The sequence below is a fragment of the Heloderma suspectum genome, chromosome 14 (genome assembly GCF_057233095.1).
Source record: "Heloderma suspectum isolate Gila_16-S chromosome 14, 16-S_ref, whole genome shotgun sequence".
In the NCBI taxonomy this organism is placed as follows: domain Eukaryota; kingdom Metazoa; phylum Chordata; class Lepidosauria; order Squamata; family Helodermatidae; genus Heloderma; species Heloderma suspectum.
Window position 1 is genome coordinate 19,502,302 of NC_139471.1, and position 14,837 is coordinate 19,517,138.

The window sequence follows — 14,837 nt, forward strand, 5'->3', positions numbered from 1 at the left end:
AGCCCGGCAGCCGTGGCCCCACCAGGCCCAATCTCTGAAGAACATCCACATCTGGAAAGAGATGGAGGGAGAAAAACGGGATTAAGTCAGGCAACGTGAATACCTCGCCAGGTTGTCAATGAAAAGGTCAGGATCAAGCCATGTTCTAAATACACTGCTGTAGAGCAGTCTTCCCCAAACTGGTGCACTCCAGATGTGTTGGACTACAACACCCATAATTCCCATAATGGTTGGGGATTGTGGGAGTTGCAGCCCAACACATCTGGAGTACACGAGGTTGGGAAAGATGATTGCATAACCAGCTTTCCCATCCTGTTATTATTCCCAGTCATTGTTGCCCTTGGTGAAAGTGATGCATTGCATTCTATTTAAATGATCCCCAAATCTGCATCTGTGTCCCTTGGGGGGGGGATGCAGTTCCTCTTTTCCGGTGAGCTGCAAGTGGCCCGTCCTACAGACCAATGATCTGATTCATTACAACAGGGATGGGCCCTCCAGAAGTTGCTGGACCGCCACAATTTGCCCATTGCAACCTAGTCCTTATGTTGACACCATCACTAAATAGGAATCCGTACAAAATTGCGACACACGACACAGTGCATACGTCACGTCCACCCATTCTCCAGACGTGCTTGCCCATAAAGTAAAGTCAAACACAGAAGGACTGCCTCATTGGATCAGACCAAAGGTTCATTTTGGCTGGGGCATGCTGGGAGTTGTAGGACTTTTTTTCTATCTCAACCTGCATAGGATTGCACCCTCAGTCTGGTATTTTGCCCTAAACGATGGTCAAGGAAAGCATGGTAGCGACAGGCATCTTCTTCCTAGTTATTCCAAACCGCTGAGAATCAGACGTATGGGGCCTCAGCACCTCTCAGTATGGGGGCTTCGCATTTTGGTTGGCATAACACACAGCCATTGATAGAACTCTCCTCCAGCCCCCTGGTGGGTCCTTAACTCTTTTCCCTTAGTGGTGTTTTTCTGCTCAAACCAAAACCAAAACCAAACCATCCTTCAGCTCAACTTCTTTTTGCCATGCAAGAGAAACGATGCCACTACCTACATATTTGGCAAGGTCTCTGCAGTGGTAGTGGGGTATTTGTCGAGGGACGTGGCATTAAGGCAAAGGGTAAGGACCCCACAACCCTACACCAGACTTCCCCTGTTTCATTTTGTAAAACAAAAGTAGGTCAGGGACAAACCACATGCGACTCAGCTTGGCCCTCGGCTCTCTGTGGCCCACCGGGGCTAACTAGGTGGACCGCTGACCTGACCCAATGGGGCAGTTCTTATGTTCTTATGAAGCGAAGCAGTGGGGAATCAAAGGCTATTTTTAAAGGCTCTTCAAAAATATTCCGGGACATCCGGCCTTTTTCTCCTTTCGCTGTTAGATATCCCATTAAGTTCTCTATTTCTGGAGCCGGAAAGGAAAATATGCAAGTATGAACTGCAAAAGCAGCCAAGTGCAGTCAGGCTGACATCTGTCATCTCCTTGAGCTGGAGAGAGGAAAGAGGGAAGAGCACCATTCCCTAATTTTGGCAAAGCCCTTGTAGTTTTAAAAACGACCGAAGGGAAACCCAGCCAGCGTGCCCACCCCCCATACCTCCTGCTCAAAAAGGGAGTAGCTGGACATTTGCAAGCTTTCTTTTCCTTCCAGACTCCACAGCAAGCAAAATCGCAGATACGTTTCGGGGTCAACTGGAAGGAGCATGGAAATTCTCCCTCCATTGCCTCTTATTCTGAAAGGGATATGATTGATGGCTACTGCCGACACGGTTTATTAATATTCACATTTGCTCCTGGACAATGAACCTCTCCTTGAGAATTCCTCCTTCCACTGAACACCTTAAAGATCTGCCAACTTCTCCCCCAAAAAACGTGTAGGAGAGTAGAAGCTCTGTTCAGAAGCACAGAACAGCAGTCGCACTTGATCAGAAGAACATCAGAATGTCAGAAGAGCCCTGCTGGATCAGACCAAGGGTCCATCTAGTCCGGCATTCTGCTCACACAGTGGCCAACCAACTGTCGACTAGGAACCTACCCCACCCATGTTCCCTAGCAACTGGTGCACACAGGCTCACTGCTTCTGGTACTGAACTCAAGGATCACTACTTCAGACACTTGCCTAAACACAGTGGCCATATATCTGTTTCAGGGGATTAGACAAATTCATGGAGAATGAGGCTATCAACAGTTACTAGTCATGATGGCCATATATTCCCTCCAGGATGCTGCTAGCCCCAGGTGAGACGGTACTATTGCATTCAAGCCCCACTTGTGGGCTTCCCAGAAGGCACCTAGTTGGCCATGCCAGCTGGAAATTATGGGAGTTGTAGTCCAACACACCTGGAGGACACCAAGTTGGGAAAGGTTGCTCCAGTACATTCCATCAGACAGCCAGAATTCTTTCTGAAGCCCACCAGTTGTAACATATAACTCCAATCTTGTGCCAACTGCATCCATTATGGGGGGCGGGGGATTTATATTTTTTACGAAGGTTTTATCATTTTTGAGTTGTTCATATACTCCACGATGTTCCACAACACTGACAATATCACAAATGAAACAATACTAACCAGTCTGGTTTAAACAGTCTTTCCCACCCACCCCAACTCCAAATAAACACATCAAAAATGCAGGAGAGAGAATCGGTGACCTATTTTCAATCAAAAGTGACAGTCCTGGATTGGAAAGCCCTGGACTAGAGGTGCTGAACCTCTTTCAGCCCGAGAGCTGAAGAAGCTCATGAGAGCCACATTCCAGTGGGTGAGGCCAAAGGCAAATGGGATGAGGTGCCAAGGTTGACGGGGCTGTTTGACAAAGTCATTACCAGTCCCATGAGCTTTGCAATGCATTACTGCTAATTCCTGAGACAAAGACTTAACTGCTTATGTTAGAGGCCAAAGACAAAAGGGATTTGGACATATATGTGTGTGTGTGTGTGTGTGTGTGTATGCCAGGATATTTAGCTTAAAGCTCTTCCTGCCAGCAGGGATGTCAGAGAAATCCTCGGCTGATTCGAACGAGTTCAGATTTCTACGATTCCAACCTGCAAATTCCACAGCAGACTGGCTTTTTCTGAGTCCTGTGGATTTTGCTGACTTGCTAACAGTTTTGTTAAACTTGGGAGGGGGGATTTGCACAAGTGTTCATTTGCAAACTGGAATGAAATTCCCGTACAAGAATCCAGTTCCATCAATGAACAAATGATGGAGTGAAGGATACCTGGCAATCCACAAACCACAGGCAGAGGGGGTTTAACAAAATCCATATATCCCTAACTGCCAGTAACTAAGCTTTCAAATGATAGGCAGTTGGGGGTGAGGTCAGAAACTACCTGGTGATGTGAGGAAGGGGCCGTGGCCAATTGGGGAACTCCAGAAAGCCAGACCGGTGCCCCAGGTAGGCCAGATACGGCCCTCAGGCCTTAGGTTCAACACCCCTACCCTAAACGGTCTTGGATCTGGTTATCTTAAGGACTTCTCCACCCTACTGCCCCACATAGGCCTGCCCAGGTGTTGAGATCTTCTGCAGAGGCCCTGATAGTTGTGCCTTCCATCCCCGGATGTGAGGCAGATGCACACAACACCCAGGGCTTTCTCCCTGGTGGCTCCACAGCTCCGCAATACCCTCCCATTTGAGATTCCGCTCCCTCGTTTTACTGCACCTTAGACGGAATACTACACACATTTTTATTTCAACGGGCTCCCCTTGTGTAATTTCTGCTCCTTTTTTTGGTAAAACATCAACCTTTCCTTCACTGCAGTGAAGAAAACAGAGTCTATTGTTTGAGGTCATGCTTTCTATTTTTAGTGTTAGAATGGTTGCATCGTGTTTTCCGGTGATGTACGGAACTCTGAGTGCTCTAAGAATAGAAGAGTGGGATATAAATTTATTAAATAAAAATAACAGTAATAATTTTATATGTGTGGGCTGCCTGTTAGTCTGAAGGACCAGATGCCAAACCAGAAACATTTAAACATTCCACAGGTCCACAGAGAGTGGGAAAACATCTCTGAGAACTACATCAAATTAAAATGGCTATTCCAGAGAGAGAGAGACAGAGAGAGAGAGTGCTAATATTTGCTACTCCTTTTTTCAGTTAGCATACAGCTCAGACTGAAAAATGTTTGCTTAAGTGATTCTGCCAGATGTTCACCTCTTACATGAGGAAGTAATAAATTGGATGGGGGTGGGGAATGACTTTTTTTTTTTTAATCACCTAATGGCACAGACTCTATTTTTCTCCTTTTATTTTTAATGTTGTTCTGCAAAACCTGATAAGCGGGCTCAGCTTCAAGAAACTTTCTCACTTTTGATTTACACACACACACACACACACACACACCTCTTTTTTTCTCATTGTTCTAAAGCAGGATTGTGGAACTGAAATCCCACCTCAAGGGCGACTTTGATGATGCAGGCATTCGATGGAAAAGAGGCGGAAAAGGGCCACACGCAACAGAGGCAGTGCATCGTGCTGGTTAGTATCAGACTAGGACCAGTGAGACCTGGGTTCAAATCCCGCCTCAAACAATGACACCCACTAGGCAATATTAGGCTAGTTACTATCGTTCACCCGAATTTACCTCACAGGGTTGCTGTGAGGATAAAGTTGAGGGAGGGGGATATATGCTGCCCTAAACTCCCTGGAGGCAGGCCTGGGTGAACTTGTAATAAATACATAAATATTCTGAGCTCTCCCCTGTGCTAGGAACAGTCACAGCAGCCCAGCATCAGTGGGAGACACTTTTGGGAACCTTCTGGGGTCTCCCACACCAGACGGCTGGGAATCATTTAACCACCATTAAATTTCCCATAATGCCCCGGAGAGAGCCCATGTTAAGGACATTGCGGGGAATTAAAATGGCAGCTCAGGCGTTCCAGCCGCCCGGCAGTGCTGCTGCCCGTCACTGTCACAGCCCACCGCCGTTAGCCACCGATGTAAGAAGAGGCCTACCAGAAGGCCCTCTACCGAAGGCCCCCCTCAGACCTAGAGCCAGACCTGAGGCAGAGACTGGTCCTCCATCCGCAGGCCTCTCTTAGAGGCTCAAGTAGCCTGCGCAAGAGACTCTAAACTCTCGTTGCCTGCCGGCGGCAGAGGGAGTTACTCAAATCCTGTCAACCCCCACATAAATCCAGGGGACACGGTTTTGCTATTTTAGGAGAGGGGAGGTGGCCCGCCAACAAGCAGATGTTCAAGAGATGTTGCATTCCAGCCAGGCAGCTGTGGCAGCAGCAGAGAGATTCCTTTTGGTCCTCCCGAAACGGGGAAAGTCCCACGAGTTACTCCTGGGATTGCGGCTCCCCCCTGGCACTTTGGTCATGGGGAGGCCGACCCAATCGTCAGCTGCAGTCAACAGACTGAACACACAATCTGCTCATTTCAGTCAACGAACGTGTCCTTGACTGCACATGGCTCAGCGACCACATCAAGCAAGGACTTGCATTCATGAGACGGCACTCACAGACTCACCGCACCCGTCATCGCTCATTCAGCTGCGAGTAACCCAAGTGAGAGACAAGCCTGGATGAATCACTCCTTCTTCATGCCTGCCATCAGTGACAGTTGGGTGTAGTGGTTAGATTGTTCACTGAAAACCCAGGTTCAACTCTCCGCTTAGCCATGAAGGTCAGTGGGCAACTTTCCTAGCCTAACTGCAGGGTCGTTCTGAGGATTTTTAAAAAGGAATTATATTTGCTGCCCTGAGCAATTTTTGTAGGAAGGGCAGGATAAAAATGTAATGAAGGAAAAGAATAGCAAGAATTATCAGTGTTCTGAGCACAGGTTAGGAGACAGTGACAGGTCTGAGATTTGGGGGATCCAGTACACTGCAGCCATCGGCGAGCCCCATTGACCTGGAAGAGGCAGGGCACATAAAGTAAGAATTCTCCCTCACTTTCCGCTGACCTTCTTGGGTGTTCTGGGCCATATAACAACAGCATCAGAGAGGCAAACACCTGACCACCCCATCCTGTGGAACCAGCCCAGTCACCAGAACACAGGTGGTTCCCTGGTTACAAGTGGAATCTAATTCGACAAACAAGTACATCTGCAGACATCAGGGCCCAAGCCAAGAGTCTGGAAACTGCATGGTAGCTTAGGGATGTCTGTTGCTTGGATATCCAGCCCTTTTTGTGCTCGACGGACTTCTGCCACCTGCCTGACTCAGCTTGCATTTCCAAGCTGAGCCACGGCTTTTCCCTGATCTCTGGGGGCTTTTTCTGCATTTTGTTGCTGTTGTTGTTGAGCCACAATTTGTGCAAATAGAAATGTGCGCAAATTGCGGCCAAAACTTGCATAATTTGCACAAAGCGTGGCCATACTTTGCGCAAATTGCAACAGACTCTGCCAACTTTTGATTCCATCTGTGCCCAGTACCGGCCCATCAGTCAACAGCCTTTCATAGGAAAAGGATTCCCAAACCCTGTTCTGGATAAACAGGTGAAAGCTACCTGTCATATCTACACCATTTATACACCATGAGAAGCCAAGCAGATGTGGACGCAATTCCTGGCTTTGACGCTCTCAGCTTTTCAGCCTTCTCCATTATCTCAAGAGGGTTCTGTCTGGCTGCCGATCTTACACCTGCTGGTTTTGCAGGTGGGCCCCAGCCTAAATCCCACACCTCTTGACATCTTTTCATAGTTTTTTCCAGGCAAATATATAAGCCAATAGATGTTGGCTGAAATGTCAGTGTAGTTTTGTTTTGCTGTTCTTTAAAAAAAACAAAAACCTAGGCCCATGAATGACCTTCTAAAAGGCAGCAGATCCAACTATTCCCCGGCACACTGCCCCTGAGGGAAATGCCAGCAACAGATGAAACCCATTATAATATTGCTGGGCTGGTGGCCCAGTGAAAAGCACTGTATGCCACCCTCTTAAAGGCAACCAGGGCCGGCAGCCTTCTCCCAGCTGGTGCAGAGAAGAACATGAAGTGGCAGACCAAGTTTTTGGAGGCCGAGCCATGCCATATGGAACGGCTTTGCGGAATTATGAAGCCATCACATTGATGGACACAGTGAGAACCATGTCCGACCATCAGTGAGAACTGGTTCAGACAGCTGTGATGGGAATATGAGGCCCGTCTATGTCTCCTCTTTACGTGCACCATCTAATTCATACCCCGGGAACAATGGACAGGTATGGCAGGAGTGCTGGCAAAGGAACACTGAAGGATTGCAGCTGCAGGAGGAAATTGCCCGTCGCTGCTTCAGGTCTTAAATCGGGAGGTGGGGAGCATCTTTGGGGGTCCAGGGGCCATTTTCATCCCCTGGACACCTCCCCCCCTCCCCCACGAGCTGTATGCCTGCTGCTGTCACTGCTCCACTAAATTTGGCGATGGCAAAAACACTGGCAGTCTGCCAAAAAAAAAAAATGGTGGCAAACTGCCACAGAGCAGAAAACAGGTCAAATATAGCTTGAGAACAAGCTAAATTTGACGTATTTACCACTCCATAGTGGCAAAAATATGCCTTTGTGGGGGGGGGGGCCGCTACCACAACAAATTTTGGTGGCACGGTGGTGGAGGGTAGTGATGGCCACATATTGCCCACCCCTGGCCTACAGGATTACAGGGTCATAGTGTTCGGAAGACCCGAAAAATACCCATCGAGTCCAACCCTTGTAACAAGCAGAACCATTGATGTCACAGATCTTCAAGTCAACCCCCCTGTAACAAGGCAGGACTGGTTACAACCTGATATTGACGGATATTTCCAAATAAATGCACGCAACACGCACACAAAATGGTAGCTCACCACTACGTCTCTTCCATTCTACCCCATGCTATAACCACGTACCCAGACAGTATTTATTGCTGGACATCTTTGAAAGACCGCTATTCTATCGTAAGTGCAACTAGATCATGGTGAGATCTGAGATTCGATGAAACATTAAGGAATTGTCGCTTTTAAAGGACCCTGCTACGGCAAGGTTAAACGAAGTCCGCAGAGCAGAACCACCAGCAATATGTAAAGCGGGCAGGGCGGAGGAACGCAGGCAGTGACCCTTGCTGTAACAATCGAGATATCACATCACACATACTTGAGAACGTACCAGTTCTAATCTTTGATATGTTGAAGGATCAGGCTATCACTGGCTACTGATCATGATGGTTATATGCTACCTCAAGGATCAGACAAAGTCAGCCTCTGAAGTCTAGTGGCTGAGCAAATAGGAGGAAAGGGTAAAGTGGCCAAAAAAAGAGGACACGGATTTGCGTAAAGCCAATGTGGTGTAGTGGTTAGAGCGTTGGACTGAGATTCGAAAGATCCGGGTCCTCGTCCCCACTCGGCCATGAAGCTCACTGGGTGAATTTGGGCCAGTCACTGACTCTCAGCCTAATCTACCTCGCAGGGGTGTTGTGAGGATAAAATGGAGAGGAGGGGGATAATGTAAGCCGCCTTGGGTTCCTTGCAAGAGGAAAAAGGGCGGGGTATAAAATAATACTGAAAATAAAACGTGCATATTTTAATTGAAATGTATAGATGCAAATTCAGAAATAATTTCTCTCCTTTAAAGAGAAATATGACCCATCTCACCATGTGGTGTAGTGGCGAGAGTGTTGGACTGGGAGCTGGGAGATCCGGGTTCTAGTCCCCACTCGGCCATGGAAGCTCACTGGGCGACTTTGGGCCAGTCACACACTCTCAGCCCAACCCACCTCGCAGGGTTGTTGTTGTGAGGATAAAGTGGAGAGGAGGAGGAGAATGTAAGCCGCCTTGGGTTCCTTGCAAGAGGAAAAAAGGTGGGATATAAATGCAATAAATAAATAGTGTGGGAAACTGTGACCTGGTGAGCGGTGTGCCTGCTACTCGGTCAGCAGCCCAGGTGCTGCTAACGGTGGGTGGGAAACTCCACGCCCCCTGCCTGGTTTCCTTTCTTAGGGTTCTGGAACTTTAAACCAGGCTTGGGCTGGGCAGCCCTTCAAACAGGGGACACCTTAGAATCATAGAACCATGGAACAGTAGGGTTGGAAGGGGCCTATAAGACCATCAAGTCCACACACACACACGCTCAGTGCAGGAATCCAAGTCAGAGCATCCCTGACAGGTGGCTGTCCAGCCTCGTCTTGAATGCCTCCAGTGTGGGAGAGCCCACCACCTCCCCAGGTCATGGGTTCCATTGTCGTATTGCTCTAACAGTCAGGAAGTTTCTCCTGATGTTCAGCCAGAATCTGGCTTCCTGTCACTTGAGCCCATTCTTCCATGTCCTGGACTCTGGGATGATCGAGAAGAGATCCTGGCCTTCCTCTCTGCGACAGCCTTTCAAGTACTTGAAGAGCGCTATCAGTCTTCTCTTCTCAAGGCCAAACATGCCCAGTTCTTTCAGTCTCTCCTCATAGGGCTTTGTTTCCAGTCCCCTGATCATATTCGTTGCCCTCCTCTGAACCCTCTCCAGCTTGTCTGCATCCCTCTTAAAGTGCGGTGCCCAGAACTGGACAAAGTACTCCAGATGAGGCCTAACCAGTGCTGAGTAGAGGGGAACTAGTACTTCCCGGGGTTTGGAAGCTCTGCTTCTATGAATGCAGCCCAAAATAGCATTTGCCTTTTTTGCAGCCACATCGCATTGTTGGACACACATTCAGCTTGTGATCTACAACAATGCCAAGATCCTTCTCGCTTGTAGTATTTTGGGGCTAAGTATTCCCCCTCTTGTACCTGTGCATTTGGTTTCTTTTTCCTAGGTGCAGAACTTGGCATTTATCCCTATTAAATGTCATTCTGTTGTTTTCTGCCCAGCACTCCAGCCTATCAAGATCACTTTGAATTTTGTTTCTGTCTTCCAAGGTATTAGCTGTCCCACCCGATTTTGTGTCACCTTCAAAGAGAGGACTCTCTTCTGACAGCCCTAAAATAGATGACTCTCCTTGGTAACATTGGACATGGGCACTGGATGCTGGTGGTCCCGATTTCAGTGGGGCTGTGAATCCATTCCAGGTTTCAGCCAGAACCAATCTATGCTTCAGAGCCTTGGAGAGCTCCTTTAGAGTTCTGACTGAAACATGGAATGGATTTGCAGCCCCACCGAAATTGGAACTACCAGCATCCACTGGAGATGTGTCCACCCTAGAGAGGGCTTGTCCTGTCCTGCTCATGGGCATCCGGTAGGCCACTGGGGAAAGCAAGAAGCCAAACATGATCCACCTTTTGTTTGAGCTCTTCTGATGGCCACCACCTTAGATGGCTTTAAAAGAGGTTTAGACAATTCATAGAGAACATCCATCAATGGCTACTAGTCGCAATGGCTACAAGGAAGATCTGTGTTCAGAGGCTGTGCGGCGCTGAATAATAACTACTCAGGAGCAACAGCAGGAGACTGCTGTTGCACTCATGTCCTGCTTCTGGGAGGCCACTGTGTGAACACTGGTCCATCTGGATTAGATGGGCCTTTTGTCTGATCCAGTAGGGCTCTTCTTATGTTCTGAGGGCTGGGATCCCCAACCTTGTTGGACCCAGGGGTGATCCATGGGCACACTGGGGAATTTGAGAAACTGCTGTGGGCACCACTACAAAATGGCTCCCATGGAGGATGTGGCTAGTCACATAATGGCTGGCTACTCAAAAGAGGTTGAGGGGGGAATAGTGAGGCTAGAGGCTAGGAGGGAGAGGGATATAGCATGGCAAAGGGGCACAGGGATGAAAAAGAACAAGGCTAGAAGCTAGGAGGGAGATAAACAGAAGGTTAAAGGGGTGGGGGAGAGAAATAGCGAGGCTAGAGGCTGGGGGTGGAGAGAAACAGTATGACAAGGCGGTGAGTGGGAGAGAAAGAGCAAGGCTAGGGTCTAGGAAGGGAGAGAAAGACGAAGGCTAGGGCCAGGGAAGGGAGAGAAATAGCGAGGGAAGGGGCCGGGGGGGGGAGAAATAGCAAGGCTAGAGGATGGGAGTGGAGAGAAACAGCAAGATAGAGTGGTGAGTGGGAGAGAAAGAGCAAGGCTAGGGTCTTGAAAGGGAGAGAAAGAAGAAGGCTAGGAAAGGGGAAGAGAGAGAAAGAGCAAGGAAAGGGGTTGGGAGAGAGAAAGAGCAAGGCTGGAGGTTGGGGGTGGAGAGAAACAGCAAGATAGAGGGGTGAGTGGGAGAGAAAGAGCAAGGCTGGGGGCTAGGAAGGGAGAGAAAGACGAAGGCTAGGGACAGGGAAGGAAGAGAAATAGCGAGGGAAGGGATTAGATGGAGAGATAGAGCAAGGCTGTGGATAATTGCTAGAAAGTTGTGTTTTTATATATAGGTATTTCATGTGTATTCATTGTTATGGATATATACAAATCCATGTATGTATGTTACAAAAAGGAATTATTTCTTTTTAAAAGCTTTGTGGGTGGCCACAGGTGCAACATTGGGGACCCCTTCATTGGTGCCATTGGAGGACCCTGCAGGTGCTGTGTTGGGGAGCCCTGTCTCAGGGAACATAGTCTTCCCTGGCTGCCTCTTTTCTATTAAGCTTGCTTAAGGTATCAGGGGCTGTAAAGCCCACCATCGCTTGGACTGAGCATATCTGTGAGAACACCTCCCCTGCAGGATTGAACTTTTTTTCTCTCAGATCTGGCAGGGGTGCCTTGCTTCTGGTGGCTCATCTCGTAGGGCCCAGAACAGGGCCTTCTCCATGGTGGCGCCACATCCTTTGGAAGTAGATGCCCCAAGGGTAGGCATAGGCCCCTGCCAGGGCCCACACTCCTCCAGGGGCCCCACTGTTGGCTTTACAGTTTTGCGCTTTGCCGGGAGTGCTCTCAAGCAAATCCAGAATTCATTTTATAAATAGACAATACAAGGATTGCATTGGGCTTTCCCTCCCTCTCCCCTAATCCCCCACCCCTACCAAGGTGGTGGTGGGGAAACAAACACCTAATTGGGGAGAATTACCTTCAGGACTTCCCTGTGCAAATCCTAGGAAACAGGTAAAATAGAAAACGGTCCAGAGAAAAGGGTATCCCCTAAAAAAAAGAAGGAGAAATATCAGCATTAGTCAAGTGCTTCCATTTCAAAATAGAAATTAAACAGAAACTTGGGACAACAAGCCACCTGTGAAAGGAAAGGAAAATAAGGATGACAAGTTGGACCTACCACAAAATATTACAACCTGAGCTCCTGTTCAGAGTTCCAGCCAGCCATGCCCTCTCCCAGATACATTCCATCCCCCTGCCCTGTTTTCCCATCCCCACCCCCTCCCACCCCCGCAAGATGTCTGTCAGTATTCCGTGCCCACCAGGCATGGTCAGTTTGGGGGGCTTTTCCCCTTGGGGTTTTTTTCCAAAGGATTTTCTGTACAACTGTACCCCTCGGGGTTCCCCCAAGCCGGCTGACACTTCCCTCTTGTTCATGTCGCCTTTGCTACATAAGGAACCACTACTGGAGAACGGGTTCGCTGCTGCTATCTAGCGGCAACTGTCAGTCTTTTTTCCCCCTGCAGATCACTTGAACATCGCTTAGTGTCTTGGCAGACCACTGCAGAAACTTTGCTGTTGTTGTTCAGCAGATCCGAGCACATATGTAACACATAGAATCATAGACTAGTAGGGTTGGAAGGGGCCTACAAGGCCATCAAGTCCAACCCCCTGCTCAGTGCAGGAATCCAAGTCAGAGCATCCCTGACAGATGGCTGCCCAGCCTTGTCTTGAACGCCTCCAGTGTGGGAGAGCCCACCACCGCCCTAGGGAATTGGTTCCATTGTCATATTGCTCTAACAGTCAGGAGGTTTTTCCTGATGTTCAGCCGGAATCTGGCTTCCTGTCACTTGAGCCCATTCTTCCGTGTCCTGGACTCTGGGATGATCGAGAAGAGATCCTGGCCTTCCTCTCTGTGACAGCCTTTCAAGTCCTTGAACAGCGCAACCCTGTCTCCCCTCAGTCTTCTCTTCTCAAGGCTAAACATGCCCAGTTCTTTCAGTCTCTCTTCATAGGGCTTTGTTTCCAGTCCCCTGATCATCTTCGTTGCCCTCCTCTGAACCCTCTCCAGCTTGTCTGCATCCTTCTTCAAGTGTGGTGCCCAGAACTGGATACAGTACTCCAGATGAGGCCTAATCAGTGGGGAACTAGTACTTCCTGGGATTTGGAAGCTATGCTTCTATGAATGCAGCCCAAAATAGCATTTGCCTTTTTTGCAGCCACATCGCATTGTTGGCTCATAAAATAGTTATAAGAACACATGTTCTTATAACTATTTTTTTCCCTCTGCAGTAACAGCATCATCACCAAAACAAGCACCACAACTGCCGCAGGCCCTAGAGGTCAGGCCACTGAGAAGGGTCCCTTTAACTGGTAAATTGGAAGGGGAGAAAATAATAAAACACTGGTGCAGTCCACTATGAAACTTCCAGGCCCTAGAGCAGGGCCTCATGAACCAGTTTGATCATCCAGCCCTGGTCAAAATGGCTTCGATCTCCATCATCAGAAAGAAGGAAAAGGCAAGAGCAGAGCTGAGGACAGATATTCTTGACTGTTCTACAACATTTCCATGCGCTGCCTGAATGGAGCTATATTCACAGCCAAACTCCCTGGGAAAAAGAACCTAACCATAACCTGGCATAACTTGGTAGAAGAGGAACTTAAGCTTACTGTAGTATGCCTCTCGATACCAGTCGCTGGGGAACATGAGTGGATGGATTCTCTTGCGCTCATGTCCTGCCTGTGGTTTCCCATGGCCATCTGTTTGGCCACTGTGGGAAACAGAATGCTGGACTGGATAGCCCTTTGGTCTGAACCAGTTCAGCTAGGGATGTACAGATTTTGTTAAATCCATTCTCTTCTCGATCATCCCAGATTGCAGGACACGGAATAATGGGCTCAAGTGACAGGAAACCAGATTCCGGCTGAACATCAGGAGAAACTTCCTGACTGTTAGAGCAATATGACAATGGAACCCATTCTCTAGGGAGGCGGTGGGCTCTCCCACATTGGAGGCATTCAAGACGAGGCTGGACAGCCACCTGTCAGGGATGCTCTGACTTGGATTCCGGCATTGAGCAGGGGTTGGACTCAATGGCCTTGTAGGCCCCTTCCCACCCTACTATTCTGCGATTCTTCTATGATTCTATAATGCAGTGGACTGAAGACTTAACAACACTTAGCCACATTTGAAAGAGTGGTATATAGGCGTCATTTGTGAATGGACTTATATGCGGATATCTGGTCTGCTTTTACTGAAGTTTACGTGTAATCTATTCCTTTCTTCCTTTTTTTCCCCCTAGAATGTTGTCACAGCCACCAATTTGAATGGCTTTAAAAGAGGGTTGGACAAATTCCTGGAGGAAAAGGCTATCAATGGCTACTAGGTTTGATAGTTATGTGCTACCTCCAGTAACAGAGGCAGTGAGCCTGTGTACACCAGCTGCTGGGGAACATGGGCAGGAGGGTGCTGTTGCACTCATGCCCTGCTTATGGGTTCCTGGTCGACAGCTGGTTGGCCACTGTGCGAACAGGATCCTGGACTAAATGGACCCTTGGTCTGATCCAGCAGGGCTCTTCTTAGGTTCTTAGGTTATATTTGAAACTAATTTTTAGGGTATGTTGTTATATTTTCACCTTTTTGGTTTAGTTATGTTTGGGGGGGGGCTGTTGAAACTCACAGTAAAAAATTGATTAAAATCTGTTCTGTGTGTGTTTCGTGGATTGTCATGCGTCTTTTGTTCTGTCACCTGCTCATTGATTTTTTAACCTGAATATCATTCTACTTGCACTAATGCGCATTAGCACTATTGTGGATTAGCACAAATCCCTGCCCCCCAAAGTGAAAAACTGGTCCACAAGTGGGCGGATTCTGGAAAAAGCCAGTCCGCTGCAGAACCCACAAATTGGATTCATAGAAACCTGAACGCATTTGAATCCATTGCGGATTTCTCTGA

The 14,837-nt window shown here is 48.3% G+C and overlaps 1 protein-coding gene across 1 annotated transcript in view; it reads right to left on the minus strand.

The window, feature by feature from the left end:
* Positions 1–51, minus strand: part of LOC146335737 (uncharacterized) — a 352,825-nt gene extending 352,774 nt beyond the window's left edge. Inside the window, exon 1 of the mRNA XM_084820776.1 lies at positions 28–51. Coding sequence (XP_084676902.1) covers positions 28–51 — 24 coding nt within the window. The remainder of the gene's footprint in view (positions 1–27) is intronic.
* Between the last annotated feature and the right edge of the window lie 14,786 nt (positions 52–14,837).